At 41.9% G+C, this 19971-nt stretch overlaps 1 protein-coding gene across 16 annotated transcripts; it reads left to right on the top strand.

Annotated features, from left to right (window-relative positions):
- The first annotated feature begins 1391 nt into the window (after positions 1-1391).
- On the top strand, positions 1392-18348 carry LOC139355051 (uncharacterized). Of its 16 annotated transcripts, none has more exons than XM_070999356.1 (27): positions 1392-2886; positions 2975-3200; positions 3256-3516; positions 3591-3776; positions 3855-4160; positions 4226-4603; positions 4778-4895; positions 4952-7802; positions 7891-8116; positions 8172-8432; positions 8507-8692; positions 8771-9076; positions 9142-9519; positions 9694-9813; positions 9884-10036; positions 10109-10244; positions 10317-14946; positions 15035-15260; positions 15316-15576; positions 15651-15836; positions 15915-16087; positions 16141-16220; positions 16286-16467; positions 16524-16957; positions 17028-17180; positions 17253-17388; positions 17461-18348. In XM_070999356.1, exons 22-24 carry the CDS (start codon positions 16217-16219, stop codon positions 16740-16742), a joined length of 405 nt encoding a protein of 134 aa, XP_070855457.1. In that variant the 5' UTR covers positions 1392-2886; positions 2975-3200; positions 3256-3516; positions 3591-3776; positions 3855-4160; positions 4226-4603; positions 4778-4895; positions 4952-7802; positions 7891-8116; positions 8172-8432; positions 8507-8692; positions 8771-9076; positions 9142-9519; positions 9694-9813; positions 9884-10036; positions 10109-10244; positions 10317-14946; positions 15035-15260; positions 15316-15576; positions 15651-15836; positions 15915-16087; positions 16141-16216; the 3' UTR covers positions 16743-16957; positions 17028-17180; positions 17253-17388; positions 17461-18348. The 16 variants fall into 16 exon arrangements, with proteins under 16 accessions (XP_070855457.1, XP_070855461.1, XP_070855447.1 ...); XM_070999357.1 differs by having other exon boundaries at positions 1416-2886; positions 4226-4407; positions 4464-7802; ... (2 more) ...; positions 12096-14946; positions 16286-16957; XM_070999358.1 differs by having other exon boundaries at positions 1418-2886; positions 4226-4407; positions 4464-4603; positions 16286-16957.
- Positions 18349-19971: the final 1623 nt, after the last annotated feature.

The following is a 19971-nucleotide window of genomic DNA, read 5'->3' on the forward strand; positions in this document are numbered from 1 at the left end:
TTGATAAGAACAATAAATTTCAGTTAAATTTTATATTCTAGCATCAAAACTGTAGGAGCCACAGTTTTGGAACGTATGTGGGCGTTAGAGTGGGCGTGGCAAGCTGCTGAAACCAACTTGCGCTGCGTAAGATGCGAGTCCCAATAGCCTAGCTCTTATAGTTTCCGAGATCTCAGCGTTCATCCGAAAGGACGGACGGACAGACAGACGGACAGACGGACATGGCTAGATCGACTCGGCTAGTGATCCTGATCCAGAATAAATATACTTTATGGGGTCGGAAACGCTTCCTTCTGCCTGTTACATACTTTCCGACGAATCTAGTATACCCTTTTACTCTACGAGTAACGGGTATAATAAAATACAAAGAATGTATATGTACACAATGACATATTAAAAAGAGAGAATTAAATGTTGTCTAAGAAAATGTCCCTTTTGAAAAAAAAAAAATATATATTATAAACTAAAAATTAACACACAGGACTGCGTTAGAATTACTATTGACAATGAACCAAATTTTGAAAATAGAGTATAAGCCATAGTTAGAAACAGAGCAGAGCCTTTATTAATTACAGATTTTGAACAGAAGTACATAAATAGGTACAACCTAAATTTTTCCCCGCTTATTCATTGCAACTGAAGGCAAAAGCAATAGTACTGACTACCGTAAGAAACTGTAAAGTATTCTCGGAAAAAGACATACATCCAGTATTAGGACTCATAAATGTGGTAAAAATTATGCACAATTAATTTTAAAAAAATTAATAAAATTTTAGTATGGAATGGGAGCAATTAACTCTCTATATACGAGAATTAAAGGACACCTTTGATAAGTCTTACAAATGTTTGAGCCAAAATAGGCCAATACATAAAGACGCCATTAATAAACTCTTGTAGATTTGTCGTATCCTGCGTTTTGCGCAGTGTAGATGCCGGCTAGTCATCGAACGTCCCAGGGAGGGGAACAACCAAAAAAATGTCTACGCTGCAGACACAACAAAAAAAACAATAAAAAGCGGAAATTCAAACTCGGACAACGGCAATCTTCACGACGGATTTTCTTTGAACATCTGGACTGGACCACACAGCTCTTGGAGTCCCTTCCAACCATGAGTGCATCCCTCAACGTTCTTTTGGACACATCTCCCAATTCTGCCTCGTGGGTCGTGCTACCTCGCCTACATCATCTCACTCCCCAACAAGAATTTCTATTCACACGAATTCATTTCGTTTTCGCATTATAATTCAAAAATTTCTCTTAAATTCTAACATTTTATAAGTCTACATATACACATACACATATATATAAATAAATAAAGCTATAACAATATAAAATAGTACAATAGTTTCTGGTTTGTGTAAATAAATAAGTCAAATAAATAAATAATTTGAATAGATATAAGTGGGATAAATTTGTTTGGGCGGGTTACATAATCAAACATATCATCAGTGTCGTTTTTTTTATTTTCGGCTTGCTGGTTTTCTTTGCCGCTCGCAGTTTTTGGGAACAACTTTTTAAATTCTCTGTGGCAAATATAATTTTAAAGGGCGAATAACCCGGGATTGAGTGGCCAATTTTCTTGTTGAAATTTTTATCTCCTCCTGGTGACTGGTCTTCGTCTCTCCTTATATCAATCTATCTTTCTGATCCTTGCTTGTCCCTCACGGAATATTCTATAAATATTTCAATTTTAACTCCACTCACATCAACAAGTACTCTTTTTTTTATCACTTAATGGGTTGGAACTTGACTTTTTTTAATATTATTTTTCTTGCCAACCGAACCGTCTGCGACCACTTATTTTCGCCCTTTACTTACCCTTGCTTATTTCACTTTTCCAAGCTCCCTTCGCCAAAAACCACTCAAATTTTTCGGATTTAAATTTTGGTTCATTTGGGAGTTATCCGGTTTAAGGAACCAGTTCCATGATTTGACTCAGCTTCACGACTCCCTGAACTCACGAGTCGTCGATAGTCGTGTATCGACACACGATAGGCACAAGCCTATCGTTATCTGTCTTAATGTAAACAGCTTTGTTAAATTGGTGAGTGTGGTTTGCTAGCCGGGCACTATTGTTTCAGATCCTCTTCATGGAAAACACCCAAAGGATTGCCGCGCAAGTTTTCCAAAGCGTACAAAGAGTTTCCCAACGCTTTTGTGACTCGACATTTAGTGTACTTTCTGCAAAACTTGGAGTTCCAATTCTTGCTGAAGTCACTTAGGACAAAGTTTCTCTTGTAGATTTCTTGTCCCGGTAGTATCGAATCTCTCGGGCCTTTAAGTTGTAATGCTTTGATGCTTTCTCGTAGGCCTGATGTATCCTTTCTTTTATTTTCGCTCTGTATAGTTGTTGTCTCTCCGATCTGAGCAACTGGGCTATCTCAGTATCATTAAGGGCATTCAACTTGCGAGCCAGCGAGTAATCTTTCCCATTCGTAAACATGTGCTGTTGGAACATGGCAAAGTACGGCGAAGTTCCGGTGCTGCTATAGATGGATGACCTCAGCGACGCTTGTATGTCCGCTAAGTATTCATCCCATCGCGTGTGGTCGTCCTGGATGTTCACTCGAATGGCTGCTAGCACGGATTGATTTACTCTCTCCGAAGCATTGGATTATGTATCTCCCTGTCTTCATGTGTGTAATCCCATATTTTTGTAGCATATTCTCGAATTCTTTGGAGATAAACTGCCTTCCGTTGTCCGTGTGGATTGTTTCCGGAACTCCGAATTGGGTGAATATTCCTTCTTGCAGGAATCGGACTACAGCTGTCGATGTGGCCTTCGGATTCGCTTTTAGCCACACAAACTTGGTTAAGTGATCCAACGCGATAAATAACATCGTGTTCCCTCGGTGTGACCGCGGATACTTTCCTAGGAAATCCAGGTACACCTTTTGAATGGGTCGATCTTTCCGTACCTCATACCCCATCATTGGTCGCTTTATCTGCGTTATGTGCTTGTTCTCCTTGCAGTTTTCGCATGCTGATACAAATTCTCGGACTTGAATTACCATTTTGGGCCAGTAATACATACGCTGAAGTCTCGCTAAGGTCTTTTCCATACCCCCATGCATTGCCATGTCGCTGCCGTGGGCTTGCTGGATTGGAGTTGTCGTCAATGCTTCCGGAACCGACAGTTTCCATTCAAATTCCTCTCTATCGAAGTGTGTCTTCTTGAATAGAAGTCTTTCTTCCACTCGTAAGTCCGGAAACTTATCTCTTCCATGCTCTTCAATCATCTGCAGTCTTTCTAGGTATTCAGGACTCTCAAACTCCGTTGTCTCAAAATCGAAGAGACGGAATCTTTCCACGGCTTTTTTAGCTGCGAGGCACTCTTTTTCCGTTATGCTGTAATTGAGTTGTGCTCCTCTCAGCTTCGCCGAAAAGAATGCTATTGGCCGGTCCGATCCTTCTACGTCTTGCTGGTATAACACTGCCCCCAATTCCAACATGGCTGGCGTCACACTGTATCCAAAAGTTTCCCGAAATCTGGATGAGCTAATACCGGCCCGCAGGTAAGTCCTTTCTTCAGTGTTTCAAATGCCGCAGTTGCTTCCTCCGTCCACGTAAATTTCCCTTTATTTTTAAGGCAGTTTGTGAGCGGCGCACTTACACCGGAGAAATTTTGGATTAACCTGAGGTACCATCTTGCGGTTCCTAAGAAGCTGCGTAGTTGTCGCGTATTTTTAGGCACTTCTATCTTCATAATCGCCTCAACTTTCTTCGGATCTGTCCGCAAGGCCCCATCACCGATGATAAATCCCAAATACCGCAAGTATTTAAAACAAAATTTTGACTTGTGTAGGCCGATCGTCAAATTTGCTTTATTTAAACACTCTGCTACTTCTTTCAGCAACATGCAGTGTTCTTCGAAAGTCTTGGATTTCATCAGCAAGTCATCCAAGTAAACAAAGACGCGGCTTCGAAGACGCTGTGGGATTACCTTATCCATTACCCTACACAACCTTTGAGCCGAATTACCCAAGCCGAATGGCATCCGTCGAAACTGATAAAGTGGCCTTCTAGGTATTGTGAAAGCGGTCAAGGGACGACAATTTTCATCGAGTTCCACTTGCCAGAACGCATGTTTTAAATCGATACTGCTGATGAAAATCGTGTCATCTACCCGGCTTAAAATCGACTCAATGCTTTGTAATGGGTAAGCATCATTCACTGTAAGTGTGTTCAGTTTTCTTGCGTCTAAGCTCAGCCTATTCTTTCCAGGTTTCTGCGCCAGCGTCGTTCGGTTGTTCCAGGGACTTTCACTTATCTCGATGACTCCTAACCGAAGCATTTCATCGATTTTTGCGAACAGCAGTTGTTGTTTCGCCGGAGAAACTGGAAAAAATTTCTCCTTCACGGGTACGGCTCCTTCAACTAACTGGATCGAGTGTTCTTCCACCTTGGTAAGTCCTAATCCTTGACTTTCGTATGTCAGAAAACCTCCTTTTGCTTCTTCCAGCTGCTCAGCCTGTTAAGGGGATCAAATATGTGCCTCTATCTGTTCTCTTTGGCCATAAATTCGGATTCCACCTGGTGTACGGATTCTACACCCACTACCTCTGGTGCCAATTCGAATTTCCTCCAGAAATCTATACAAAGGTATAATTTTTGCTTTAAGGAAGGACAAAGGAGTATCGGCAATCGTTTTTTTAACCCATTGTACGAGATGCTGTGTTGAATCTTCCCCACTACTCCATGCTGCGTACCTAATGCTGATTTCATTATCGATTGTGACCTCTCTAATCTCAGTCCTAACCTTTCCACTGTTTCAAGGCAACTTTCCCCAAGCAAGCTGTTTGATTGTACTGACCATAGTGCATCAAGTCCAAGAATATTAAGGAATTGTTGAACCTTGTGGGCGTTAAAGTGGGCGTGGCAATTTTTGTTTTGGGTAAATCGATAAATATTGATAAGAACAATAAATTTCAGTTAAATTTTATATTCTAGCATCAAAACTGTAGAAGCCACAGTTTTGGAACGTATGTGGGCGTTAGAGTGGGCGTGGCAAGCTGCTGAAACCAACTTGCGCTGGGTAAGATGCGAGTCCCAATAGCCTAGCTCTTATAGTTTCCGAGATCTCAGTGTTCATCCGGAAGGACGGACGGACAGACAGACGGACAGACGGACATGGCTAGATCGACTCGGCTAGTGATCCTGATCCAGAATAAATATACTTTATGGGGTCGGAAACGCTTCCTTCTGCCTGTTACATACTTTCCGACGAATCTAGTATACCCTTTTACTCTACGAGTAACGGGTATAATAAAATACAAAGAATGTATATGTACACAATGACATATTAAAAAGAGAGAATTAAATGTTGTCTAAGAAAATGTCCCTTTTGAAAAAAAAAAAAAAAATATTATAAACTAAAAATTAACACACAGGACTGCGTTAGAATTACTATTGACAATGAACCAAATTTTGAGAATAGAGTATAAGCCATAGTTAGAAACAGAGCAGAGCCTTTATTAATTACAGATTTTGAACAGAAGTACATATATAGGTACAACCTAAATTTTTCCCCGCTTGTTCATTGCAACTGAAGGCAAAAGCAATAGTACTGACTACCGTAAGAAACTGTAAAGTATTCTCGGAAAAAGACATACATCCAGTATTAGGACTCATAAATGTGGTAAAAATTATGCACAATTAATTTTAAAAAAATTAATAAAATTTTAGTATGGAATGGGAGCAATTAACTCTCTATATACGAGAATTAAAGGACACCTTTGATAAGTCTTACAAATGTTTGAGCCAAAATAGGCCAATACATAAAGACACCATTAATAAACTCTTGTAGATTTGTCGTATCCTGCGTTTTGCGCAGTGTAGATGCCGGCTAGTCATCGAACGTCCCAGGGAGGGGAACAACCAAAAAAATGTCTACGCTGCAGACACAACAAAAAAAACAATAAAAAGCGGAAATTCAAACTCGGACAACGGCAATCTTCACGACGGACTTTCTTTGAACATCTGGACTGGACCACACAGCTCTTGGAGTCCCTTCCAACCATGAGTGCATCCCTCAACGTTCTTTTGGACACATCTCCCAATTCTGCCTCGTGGGTCGTGCTACCTCGCCTACATCATCTCACCCCCCAACAAGAATTTCTATTCACACGAATTCATTTCGTTTTCGCATTATAATTCAAAAATTTCTCTTAAATTCTAAAATTTTATAAGTCTATATACACATATACACATACACATATATATAAATAAATAAAGCTATAACAATATAAAATAGTACAATAGTTTCTGGTTTGTGTAAATAAATAAGTCAAATAAATAAATAATTTGAATAGATATAAGTGGGATAAATTTGTTTGGGCGGGTTACATAATCAAACATATCATCAGTGTCGTTTTTTTTATTTTCGGCTTGCTGGTTTTCTTTGCCGCTCGCAGTTTTTGGGAACAACTTTTTAAATTCTCTGTGGCAAATATAATTTTAAAGGGCGAATAACCCGGGATTGAGTGGCCAATTTTCTTGTTGAAATTTTTATCTCCTCCTGGTGACTGGTCTTCGTCTCTCCTTATATCAATCTATCTTTCTGATCCTTGCTTGTCCCTCACGGAATATTCTATAAATATTTCAATTTTAACTCCACTCACATCAACAAGTACTCTTTTTTTTATCACTTAATGGGTTGGAACTTGACTTTTTTTAATATTATTTTTCTTGCCAACCGAACCGTCTGCGACCACTTATTTTCGCCCTTTACTTACCCTTGCTTATTTCACTTTTCCAAGCTCCCTTCGCCAAAAACCACTCAAATTTTTCGGATTTAAATTTTGGTTCATTTGGGAGTTATCCGGTTTAAGGAACCAGTTCCATGATTTGACTCAGCTTCACGACTCCCTGAACTCACGAGTCGTCGATAGTCGTGTATCGACACACGATAGGCACAAGCCTATCGTTATCTGTCTTAATGTAAACAGCTTTGTTAAATTGGTGAGTGTGGTTTGCTAGCCGGGCACTATTGTTTCAGATCCTCTTCATGGAAAACACCCAAAGGATTGCCGCGCAAGTTTTCCAAAGCGTACAAAGAGTTTCCCAACGCTTTTGTGACTCGACATTTAGTGTACTTTCTGCAAAACTTGGAGTTCCAATTCTTGCTGAAGTCACTTAGGACAAAGTTTCTCTTGTAGATTTCTTGTCCCGGTAGTATCGAATCTCTCGGGCCTTTAAGTTGTAATGCTTTGATGCTTTCTCGTAGGCCTGATGTATCCTTTCTTTTATTTTCGCTCTGTATAGTTGTTGTCTCTCCGATCTGAGCAACTGGGCTATCTCAGTATCATTAAGGGCATTCAACTTGCGAGCCAGCGAGTAATCTTTCCCATTCGTAAACATGTGCTGTTGGAACATGGCAAAGTACGGCGAAGTTCCGGTGCTGCTATAGATGGATGACCTCAGCGACGCTTGTATGTCCGCTAAGTATTCATCCCATCGCGTGTGGTCGTCCTGGATGTTCACTCGAATGGCTGCTAGCACGGATTGATTTACTCTCTCCGAAGCATTGGATTATGTATCTCCCTGTCTTCATGTGTGTAATCCCATATTCTTGTAGCATATTCTCGAATTCTTTGGAGATAAACTGCCTTCCGTTGTCCGTGTGGATTGTTTCCGGAACTCCGAATTGGGTGAATATTCCTTCTTGCAGGAATCGGACTACAGCTGTCGATGTGGCCTTCGGATTCGCTTTTAGCCACACAAACTTGGTTAAGTGATCCAACGCGATAAATAACATCGTGTTCCCTCGGTGAGACCGCGGATACTTTCCTAGGAAATCCAGGTACAGCTTTTGAATGGGTCGATCTTTCCGTACCTCATACCCCATCACTGGTCGCTTTATCTGCGTTATGTGCTTGTTCTCCTTGCAGTTTTCGCATGCTGATACAAATTCTCGGACTTGAATTACCATTTTGGGCCAGTAATACATACGCTGAAGTCTCGCTAAGGTCTTTTCCATACCCCCATGCATTGCCATGTCGCTGCCGTGGGCTTGCTGGATTGGAGTTGTCGTCAATGCTTCCGGAACCGACAGTTTCCATTCAAATTCCTCTCTATCGAAGTGTGTCTTCTTGAATAGAAGTCTTTCTTCCACTCGTAAGTCCGGAAACTTATCTCTTCCATGCTCTTCAATCATCTGCAGTCTTTCTAGGTATTCAGGACTCTCAAACTCCGTTGTCTCAAAATCGAAGAGACGGAATCTTTCCACGGCTTTTTTAGCTGCGAGGCACTCTTTTTCCGTTATGCTGTAATTGAGTTGTGCTCCTCTCAGCTTCGCCGAAAAGAATGCTATTGGCCGGTCCGATCCTTCTACGTCTTGCTGGTATAACACTGCCCCCAATTCCAACATGGCTGGCGTCACACTGTATCCAAAAGTTTCCCGAAATCTGGATGAGCTAATACCGGCCCGCAGGTAAGTCCTTTCTTCAGTGTTTCAAATGCCGCAGTTGCTTCCTCCGTCCACGTAAATTTCCCTTTATTTTTAAGGCAGTTTGTGAGCGGCGCACTTACACCGGAGAAATTTTGGATTAACCTGAGGTACCATCTTGCGGTTCCTAAGAAGCTGCGTAGTTGTCGCGTATTTTTGGGCACTTCTATCTTCATAATCGCCTCAACTTTCTTCGGATCTGTCCGCAAGGCCCCATCACCGATGATAAATCCCAAATACCGCAAGTATTTAAAACAAAATTTTGACTTGTGTAGGCCGATCGTCAAATTTGCTTTATTTAAACACTCTGCTACTTCTTTCAGCAACATGCAGTGTTCTTCGAAAGTCTTGGATTTCATCAGCAAGTCATCCAAGTAAACAAAGACGCGGCTTCGAAGACGCTGTGGGATTACCTTATCCATTACCCTACACAACCTTTGAGCCGAATTACACAAGCCGAATGGCATCCGTCGAAACTGATAAAGTGGCCTTCTAGGTATTGTGAAAGCGGTCAAGGGACGACAATTTTCATCGAGTTCCACTTGCCAGAACGCATGTTTTAAATCGATACTGCTGATGAAAATCGTGTCATCTACCCGGTTTAAAATCGACTCAATGCTTTGTAATGGGTAAGCATCATTCACTGTAAGTGTGTTCAGTTTTCTTGCGTCTAAGCACAGCCTATTCTTTCCAGGTTTCTGCGCCAGCGTCGTTCGGTTGTTCCAGGGACTTTCACTTATCTCGATGACTCCTAACCGAAGCATTTCATCGATTTTTGCGAACAGCAGTTGTTGTTTCGCCGGAGAAACTGGAAAAAATTTCTCCTTCACGGGTACGGCTCCTTCAACTAACTGGATCGAGTGTTCTTCCACCTTGGTAAGTCCTAATCCTTGACTTTCGTATGTCAGAAAACCTCCTTTTGCTTCTTCCAGCTGCTCAGCCTGTTAAGGGGATCAAATATGTGCCTCTATCTGTTCTCTTTGGCCATAAATTCGGATTCCACCTGGTGTACGGATTCTACACCCACTACCTCTGGCGCCAATTCGAATTTCCTCCAGAAATCTATACAAAGGTATAATTTTTGCTTTAAGGAAGGACAAAGGAGTATCGGCAATCGTTTTTTTAACCCATTGTACGAGATGCTGTGTTGAATCTTCCCCACTACTCCATGCTGCGTACCTAATGCTGATTTCATTATCGATTGTGACCTCTCTAATCTCAGTCCTAACCTTTCCACTGTTTCAAGGCAACTTTCCCCAAGCAAGCTGACTGATGCCCCGGTATTCCACACTTGAAACAGAATACCTTTAACACCTCCGATTCACACGCTTTGAATGGGTGTCCCACGGTTCCACAATTCCAGCCTGTAAGTGTCTGTCGTTCTCTGTTGTTCTCCCAGTGTCTAGCTAATGCCTCCACTTCCTCTTGTTCTCCAGGTGTAGTCTGTTCTCCGACTGATTCCGGACAAAGCTCATCTATCCTCGGGCGATCCTATTTCCATGGTGAGTTTCGAGGTTGCTTGGATGTCGGGTCCATCGGGTGGCCAATATTCTTTCCGCATCGTGGCATTGATGTCGGAGTTGATCCAGGTTTGTGATATATATCGGGTATATAATGCTGCAAATCTGATCCCTAATATTCATCTTTATCACCTTTATCAGGTCAAAGTCGGAAAACGGCATCTCTAGTCGAGATCTGAGAGCTAGCATAGTCTGGATATACACCTCGATGTCTTCGCTGGCCTCGCTCGAAGTTGGATCGGTGACTCTGAAACTGCTGCTGAAGGGCGTCCCTCCGGTAAGTCCACTCTTGTTTCTCCGTCGATCTCACGTACATCCAGTACCATTCCTTCGCTTGTTCTTCCACTAGTACGTAAAATTCTCTTAGGACCTCCTTCCTCGGCCCCTGATACGACCTTTGGAGATGATCGAGGCGGAATATAAATTCAGACACCGGCATGCTTCTGGGACTTCCATCGAAACTTAGCCCCCACTTCCGCAGCTGACCGACTTCAAACGCTGAATCGCCTGCTGTCCCGCTTGACCAACGCTAACTTGTCCTGGATTGAAGTTGTGCTGTGACCCACCGTTTCCAGGAGGATGTTCTGGCGGTGTCGTGTGAGACCCATTCCATCTTCTTGGTTCCTGCTCCGTCGACCAGGCAGATTGCAGATACCCTTCCGATGCGTGACGATTCGTCTCCTGCTTCTCGGACAGCGCCCCAGATGTTGGCGGCGGGAATCCCATATGGTAACGTACCCCCGGCAATATGATTGGCGGAGGTTGCTGTAGCATCCCCGGATCGAATGGTGGCATCTGACTCGGATTTGCCCGCGGCTGCCATGCCATGCCTTGAGGTGGCATATGCGTCCCCGAAGAGGGTACTTGGCCCTGTCCAACTTGTTGTCCTTGAGCCTGACGAACGTGCGTATCTGCCTGCCATGCTGCGTTTTTCTTTATGAAATGCTTTGGTATGGGCACGGTTCCGCCTACCGACTGATGACCGCTAGCTTCTCCTGGACTTCCGCTTCCCATTCCATCAGGATTCTGTTCCCTTAGCGACTTCATGGCTTCGGGTGCCGATATATTTTCCAATTTCTCCTCTTGATTTGCTTGCGAGCGAGTTATTGGCGGAGTCATACTTGCTGGTCCCCCATTCCGACTGAACTCCAAGCTTCTCCTCAATTTTCTTGCGATTTGAATACTAACCCTATCACTATTTTGCATATCCTAATTCCTCTCTTATTATACCCTTGCAGAGGGTATATTGATTTCAGTCAGAAGTTTCCAACGCAGTGAAGGAGACGTAAGGAAAAGTATATATATTCTTGATCAGCATGACTAGACGAGTCGATCTAGCCATGTCCGTCTGTCCATCCGTTTCTACGCAAACCAGTCTCTCAGTTTTAAAGCTATCGGGCTGAAACTTTTCCAAAAATCGTATTTCTTTTGCAGGTAGATTATAAGTCGGAACCATCCGGATCGGACAATTATATCTTTTCGCTCCCATAGGAATAATCGTAAAAAAAAAATTAAAAATATTATATCTTTGGTGTTTTTAAACATATAACCTCCTACGCTTGGAAATAACATTTTTAAATAAGTTCTGAATTTCGTATTTATCATATAGCTGCCATAGGAACATATCGTAAAACTGGTGGGAAAATAATATGAAATTAAAATCAAATATGTGCCTCTATCTGTTCTCTTTGGCCATAAATTCGGATTCCACCTGGTGTACGGATTCTACACCCACTACCTCTGGTGCCAATTCGAATTTCCTCCAGAAATCTATACAAAGGTATAATTTTTGCTTTAAGGAAGGACAAAGGAGTATCGGCAATCGTTTTTTTAACCCATTGTACGAGATGCTGTGTTGAATCTTCCCCACTACTCCATGCTGCGTACCTAATGCTGATTTCATTATCGATTGTGACCTCTCTAATCTCAGTCCTAACCTTTCCACTGTTTCAAGGCAACTTTCCCCAAGCAAGCTGTTTGATTGTACTGACCATAGTGCATCAAGTCCAAGAATATTAAGGAATTGTTGAACCTTGTGGGCGTTAAAGTGGGCGTGGCAATTTTTGTTTTGGGTAAATCGATAAATATTGATAAGAACAATAAATTTCAGTTAAATTTTATATTCTAGCATCAAAACTGTAGAAGCCACAGTTTTGGAACGTATGTGGGCGTTAGAGTGGGCGTGGCAAGCTGCTGAAACCAACTTGCGCTGCGTAAGATGCGAGTCCCAATAGCCTAGCTCTTATAGTTTCCGAGATCTCAGTGTTCATCCGGAAGGACGGACGGACAGACAGACGGACAGACGGACATGGCTAGATCGACTCGGCTAGTGATCCTGATCCAGAATAAATATACTTTATGGGGTCGGAAACGCTTCCTTCTGCCTGTTACATACTTTCCGACGAATCTAGTATACCCTTTTACTCTACGAGTAACGGGTATAATAAAATACAAAGAATGTATATGTACACAATGACATATTAAAAAGAGAGAATTAAATGTTGTCTAAGAAAATGTCCCTTTTGAAAAAAAAAAAAAAAATATTATAAACTAAAAATTAACACACAGGACTGCGTTAGAATTACTATTGACAATGAACCAAATTTTGAGAATAGAGTATAAGCCATAGTTAGAAACAGAGCAGAGCCTTTATTAATTACAGATTTTGAACAGAAGTACATATATAGGTACAACCTAAATTTTTCCCCGCTTATTCATTGCAACTGAAGGCAAAAGCAATAGTACTGACTACCGTAAGAAACTGTAAAGTATTCTCGGAAAAAGACATACATCCAGTATTAGGACTCATAAATGTGGTAAAAATTATGCACAATTAATTTTAAAAAAATTAATAAAATTTTAGTATGGAATGGGAGCAATTAACTCTCTATATACGAGAATTAAAGGACACCTTTGATAAGTCTTACAAATGTTTGAGCCAAAATAGGCCAATACATAAAGACACCATTAATAAACTCTTGTAGATTTGTCGTATCCTGCGTTTTGCGCAGTGTAGATGCCGGCTAGTCATCGAACGTCCCAGGGAGGGGAACAACCAAAAAAATGTCTACGCTGCAGACACAACAAAAAAAGCAATAAAAAGCGGAAATTCAAACTCGGACAACGGCAATCTTCACGACGGACTTTCTTTGAACATCTGGACTGGACCACACAGCTCTTGGAGTCCCTTCCAACCATGAGTGCATCCCTCAACGTTCTTTTGGACACATCTCCCAATTCTGCCTCGTGGGTCGTGCTACCTCGCCTACATCATCTCACCCCCCAACAAGAATTTCTATTCACACGAATTCATTTCGTTTTCGCATTATAATTCAAAAATTTCTCTTAAATTCTAAAATTTTATAAGTCTATATACACATATACACATACACATATATATAAATAAATAAAGCTATAACAATATAAAATAGTACAATAGTTTCTGGTTTGTGTAAATAAATAAGTCAAATAAATAAATAATTTGAATAGATATAAGTGGGATAAATTTGTTTGGGCGGGTTACATAATCAAACATATCATCAGTGTCGTTTTTTTTATTTTCGGCTTGCTGGTTTTCTTTGCCGCTCGCAGTTTTTGGGAACAACTTTTTAAATTCTCTGTGGCAAATATAATTTTAAAGGGCGAATAACCCGGGATTGAGTGGCCAATTTTCTTGTTGAAATTTTTATCTCCTCCTGGTGACTGGTCTTCGTCTCTCCTTATATCAATCTATCTTTCTGATCCTTGCTTGTCCCTCACGGAATATTCTATAAATATTTCAATTTTAACTCCACTCACATCAACAAGTACTCTTTTTTTTATCACTTAATGGGTTGGAACTTGACTTTTTTTAATATTATTTTTCTTGCCAACCGAACCGTCTGCGACCACTTATTTTCGCCCTTTACTTACCCTTGCTTATTTCACTTTTCCAAGCTCCCTTCGCCAAAAACCACTCAAATTTTTCGGATTTAAATTTTGGTTCATTTGGGAGTTATCCGGTTTAAGGAACCAGTTCCATGATTTGACTCAGCTTCACGACTCCCTGAACTCACGAGTCGTCGATAGTCGTGTATCGACACACGATAGGCACAAGCCTATCGTTATCTGTCTTAATGTAAACAGCTTTGTTAAATTGGTGAGTGTGGTTTGCTAGCCGGGCACTATTGTTTCAGATCCTCTTCATGGAAAACACCCAAAGGATTGCCGCGCAAGTTTTCCAAAGCGTACAAAGAGTTTCCCAACGCTTTTGTGACTCGACATTTAGTGTACTTTCTGCAAAACTTGGAGTTCCAATTCTTGCTGAAGTCACTTAGGACAAAGTTTCTCTTGTAGATTTCTTGTCCCGGTAGTATCGAATCTCTCGGGCCTTTAAGTTGTAATGCTTTGATGCTTTCTCGTAGGCCTGATGTATCCTTTCTTTTATTTTCGCTCTGTATAGTTGTTGTCTCTCCGATCTGAGCAACTGGGCTATCTCAGTATCATTAAGGGCATTCAACTTGCGAGCCAGCGAGTAATCTTTCCCATTCGTAAACATGTGCTGTTGGAACATGGCAAAGTACGGCGAAGTTCCGGTGCTGCTATAGATGGATGACCTCAGCGACGCTTGTATGTCCGCTAAGTATTCATCCCATCGCGTGTGGTCGTCCTGGATGTTCACTCGAATGGCTGCTAGCACGGATTGATTTACTCTCTCCGAAGCATTGGATTATGTATCTCCCTGTCTTCATGTGTGTAATCCCATATTCTTGTAGCATATTCTCGAATTCTTTGGAGATAAACTGCCTTCCGTTGTCCGTGTGGATTGTTTCCGGAACTCCGAATTGGGTGAATATTCCTTCTTGCAGGAATCGGACTACAACTGTCGATGTGGCCTTCGGATTCGCTTTTAGCCACACAAACTTGGTTAAGTGATCCAACGCGATAAATAACATCGTGTTCCCTCGGTGAGACCGCGGATACTTTCCTAGGAAATCCAGGTACAGCTTTTGAATGGGTCGATCTTTCCGTACCTCATACCCCATCACTGGTCGCTTTATCTGCGTTATGTGCTTGTTCTCCTTGCAGTTTTCGCATGCTGATACAAATTCTCGGACTTGAATTACCATTTTGGGCCAGTAATACATACGCTGAAGTCTCGCTAAGGTCTTTTCCATACCCCCATGCATTGCCATGTCGCTGCCGTGGGCTTGCTGGATTGGAGTTGTCGTCAATGCTTCCGGAACCGACAGTTTCCATTCAAATTCCTCTCTATCGAAGTGTGTCTTCTTGAATAGAAGTCTTTCTTCCACTCGTAAGTCCGGAAACTTATCTCTTCCATGCTCTTCAATCATCTGCAGTCTTTCTAGGTATTCAGGACTCTCAAACTCCGTTGTCTCAAAATCGAAGAGACGGAATCTTTCCACGGCTTTTTTAGCTGCGAGGCACTCTTTTTCCGTTATGCTGTAATTGAGTTGTGCTCCTCTCAGCTTCGCCGAAAAGAATGCTATTGGCCGGTCCGATCCTTCTACGTCTTGCTGGTATAACACTGCCCCCAATTCCAACATGGCTGGCGTCACACTGTATCCAAAAGTTTCCCGAAATCTGGATGAGCTAATACCGGCCCGCAGGTAAGTCCTTTCTTCAGTGTTTCAAATGCCGCAGTTGCTTCCTCCGTCCACGTAAATTTCCCTTTATTTTTAAGGCAGTTTGTGAGCGGCGCACTTACACCGGAGAAATTTTGGATTAACCTGAGGTACCATCTTGCGGTTCCTAAGAAGCTGCGTAGTTGTCGCGTATTTTTGGGCACTTCTATCTTCATAATCGCCTCAACTTTCTTCGGATCTGTCCGCAAGGCCCCATCACCGATGATAAATCCCAAATACCGCAAGTATTTAAAACAAAATTTTGACTTGTGTAGGCCGATCGTCAAATTTGCTTTATTTAAACACTCTGCTACTTCTTTCAGCAACATGCAGTGTTCTTCGAAAGTCTTGGATTTCATCAGCAAGTCATCCAAGTAAACAAAGACGCGGCTTCGAAGACGCTGTGGGATTACCTTATCCATTACCCTACACAACCTTTGAGCCGAATTACCCAAGCCGAATGGCATCCGTCGAAACTGATAAAGTGGCCTTCTAGGTATTGTGAAAGCGGTCAAGGGACGACAATTTTCATCGAGTTCCACTTTCCAGAACGCATGTTTTAAATCGATACTGCTGATGAAAATCGTGTCATCTACCCGGTTTAAAATCGACTCAATGCTTTGTAATGGGTAAGCATCATTCACTGTAAGTGTGTTCAGTTTTCTTGCGTCTAAGCACAGCCTATTCTTTCCAGGTTTCTGCGCCAGCGTCGTTCGGTTGTTCCAGGGACTTTCACTTATCTCGATGACTCCTAACCGAAGCATTTCATCGATTTTTGCGAACAGCAGTTGTTGTTTCGCCGGAGAAACTGGAAAAAATTTGTCCTTCACGGGTACGGCTCCTTCAACTAACTGGATCGAGTGTTCTTCCACCTTGGTAAGTCCTAATCCTTGACTTTCGTATGTCAGAAAACCTCCTTTTGCTTCTTCCAGCTGCTCAGCCTGTTAAGGGGATCAAATATGTGCCTCTATCTGTTCTCTTTGGCCATAAATTCGGATTCCACCTGGTGTACGGATTCTACACCCACTACCTCTGGTGCCAATTCGAATTTCCTCCAGAAATCTATACAAAGGTATAATTTTTGCTTTAAGGAAGGACAAAGGAGTATCGGCAATCGTTTTTTTAACCCATTGTACGAGATGCTGTGTTGAATCTTCCCCACTACTCCATGCTGCGTACCTAATGCTGATTTCATTATCGATTGTGACCTCTCTAATCTCAGTCCTAACCTTTCCACTGTTTCAAGGCAACTTTCCCCAAGCAAGCTGACTGATGCCCCGGTATTCCACACTTGAAACAGAATACCTTTAACACCTCCGATTCACACGCTTTGAATGGGTGTCCCACGGTTCCACAATTCCAGCCTGTAAGTGTCTGTCGTTCTCTGTTGTTCTCCCAGTGTCTAGCTAATGCCTCCACTTCCTCTTGTTCTCCAGGTGTAGTCTGTTCTCCGACTGATTCCGGACAAAGCTCATCTATCCTCGGACGATCCTATTTCCATGGTGAGTTTCGAGGTTGCTTGGATGTCGGGTCCATCGGGTGGCCAATATTCTTTCCGCATCGTGGCATTGATGTCGGAGTTGATCCAGGTTTCTGATATATATCGGGTATATAATGCTGCAAATCTGATCCCTAATATTCATCTTTATCACCTTTATCAGGTCAAAGTCGGAAAACGGCATCTCTAGTCGAGATCTGAGAGCTAGCATAGTCTGGATATACACCTCGATGTCTTCGCTGGCCTCGCTCGAAGTTGGATCGGTGACTCTGAAACTGCTGCTGAAGGGCGTCCCTCCGGTAAGTCCACTCTTGTTTCTCCGTCGATCTCACGTACATCCAGTACCATTCCTTCGCTTGTTCTTCCACTAGTACGTAAAATTCTCTTAGGACCTCCTTCCTCGGCCCCTGATACGACCTTTGGAGATGATCGAGGCGGAATATAAATTCAGACACCGGCATGCTTCTGGGACTTCCATCGAAACTTAGCCCCCACTTCCGCAGCTGACCGACTTCAAACGCTGAATCGCCTGCTGTCCCGCTTGACCAACGCTAACTTGTCCTGGATTGAAGTTGTGCTGTGACCCACCGTTTCCAGGAGGATGTTCTGGCGGTGTCGTGTGAGACCCATTCCATCTTCTTGGTTCCTGCTCCGTCGACCAGGCAGATTGCAGATACCCTTCCGATGCGTGACGATTCGTCTCCTGCTTCTCGGACAGCGCCCCAGATGTTGGCGGCGGGAATCCCATATGGTAACGTACCCCCGGCAATATGATTGGCGGAGGTTGCTGTAGCATCCCCGGATCGAATGGTGGCATCTGACTCGGATTTGCCCGCGGCTGCCATGCCATGCCTTGAGGTGGCATATGCGTCCCCGAAGAGGGTACTTGGCCCTGTCCAACTTGTTGTCCTTGAGCCTGACGAACGTGCGTATCTGCCTGCCATGCTGCGTTTTTCTTTATGAAATGCTTTGGTATGGGCACGGTTCCGCCTACCGACTGATGACCGCTAGCTTCTCCTGGACTTCCGCTTCCCATTCCATCAGGATTCTGTTCCCTTAGCGACTTCATGGCTTCGGGTGCCGATATATTTTCCAATTTCTCCTCTTGATTTGCTTGCGAGCGAGTTATTGGCGGAGTCATACTTGCTGGTCCCCCATTCCGACTGAACTCCAAGCTTCTCCTCAATTTTCTTGCGATTTGAATACTAACCCTATCACTATTTTGCATATCCTAATTCCTCTCTTATTATACCCTTGCAGAGGGTATATTGATTTCAGTCAGAAGTTTCCAACGCAGTGAAGGAGACGTAAGGAAAAGTATATATATTCTTGATCAGCATGACTAGACGAGTCGATCTAGCCATGTCCGTCTGTCCATCCGTTTCTACGCAAACCAGTCTCTCAGTTTTAAAGCTATCGGGCTGAAACTTTTCCAAAAATCGTATTTCTTTTGCAGGTAGATTATAAGTCGGAACCATCCGGATCGGACAATTATATCTTTTCGCTCCCATAGGAATAATCGTAAAAAAAAAATTAAAAATATTATATCTTTGGTGTTTTTAAACATATAACCTCCTACGCTTGGAAATAACATTTTTAAATAAGTTCTGAATTTCGTATTTATCATATAGCTGCCATAGGAACATATCGTAAAACTGGTGGGAAAATAATATGAAACAAATTATAGCTTCGGTGTTTTTTAACATATAACCTCCTACGCTTGGAAATAACATTTTTTAATTAGTTCTGAATTTTAAATTTAATTTTATCAAAATCGGACGACTAAGTCATATTGCTGCCATAGGAACGATCGGAAAATTGGTGGGAAAATAATATGAAACAAATTATATCTTCGGTGTTCCTTAGCATATAACCTCCTACGCTTGGAAATAACATTTTTTAGTTATTCGAATTTAATTTTATCAAAATCGGAAGACTATATCATATAGCTGCCATAGGAACGATCGTAAAATTGGTTAGAAAATAATATGAAACAAATTATAGCTTCGGTGTTTTTTAACATATAACCTCCTACGCTTGGAAATAACATTTTTTAATTAGTTCTGAATTTCGAATTTAATTTTATCAAAATCGGACGATAATATCTTACAGCTGCCATAGGAACGATCGGAAAATTGGTGGGAAAATAATATGAAACAAATTATAGCTTCGGTGTTTTTTAACATATAACCTCCTGCGCTTGGAAATAACATTTTTTAAATAGTTCTGCATTTCGAATTTAATTTTATCAAAATCGGACGACTACATCATATAGCTGCTATAGGAACGATCGGAAAATTGGTGGGAAAACAATATGAAACAAATTATACCTTCGGTGTTTTTATACCCTTGCAGAGGGTATAATGATTTCAGTCAGAAGTTTGCAACGCAGTGAAGGAGACGTTTCCGACCCCATAAAGTATATATATTCTTGATCAGCATCACAAGACAAGTCGATCTAGCCATGTCCGTCTGTCCGTCTGTCCGTCCGTTTCTACGCAAACTAGTCTCTCAGTCTTAATGCTTTCGGGCTGAACCTTTCCCAAAAGTCTTATATCTTTTGCAGGTAGTATATAAGTCGAAACCAGCCGGATCGGACAACTATATCTTATAGCTCCCATAGGAATAATCGGAAAAATAATGTAAAAAAATTATGTCTTTGGTGTTTTTTAACATATTATCTCCTTTCCTTGGAAATAACATATTTTAATTAGTTCTGAATTTCGAATTTAATTTTATCAAAATCGGAAGACTATATTAGATAGCTGCCATAGGAACGATCGTAAAATTGGTGGGAAAGTAATATGAAACAAATTATAGCTTCGGTCTTCCTTAACATATAACCTCCTACGCTTGGAAATAATATTTTTTAATTAGTTCTG

This window comes from Drosophila suzukii, unplaced genomic scaffold (assembly GCF_043229965.1).
Source record: "Drosophila suzukii unplaced genomic scaffold, CBGP_Dsuzu_IsoJpt1.0 scf_7, whole genome shotgun sequence".
NCBI lineage: Eukaryota > Metazoa > Arthropoda > Insecta > Diptera > Drosophilidae > Drosophila > Drosophila suzukii.

Coding starts and splice junctions, on each gene's coding strand:
- LOC139355051 (XM_070999346.1), top strand. Junction 16,468..16,523: donor TCGAGTGTTCTTCCACCTTG/GTAAGTCCTAAT, acceptor TGCTTCTTCCAG/CTGCTCAGCCTGTTAAGGGG.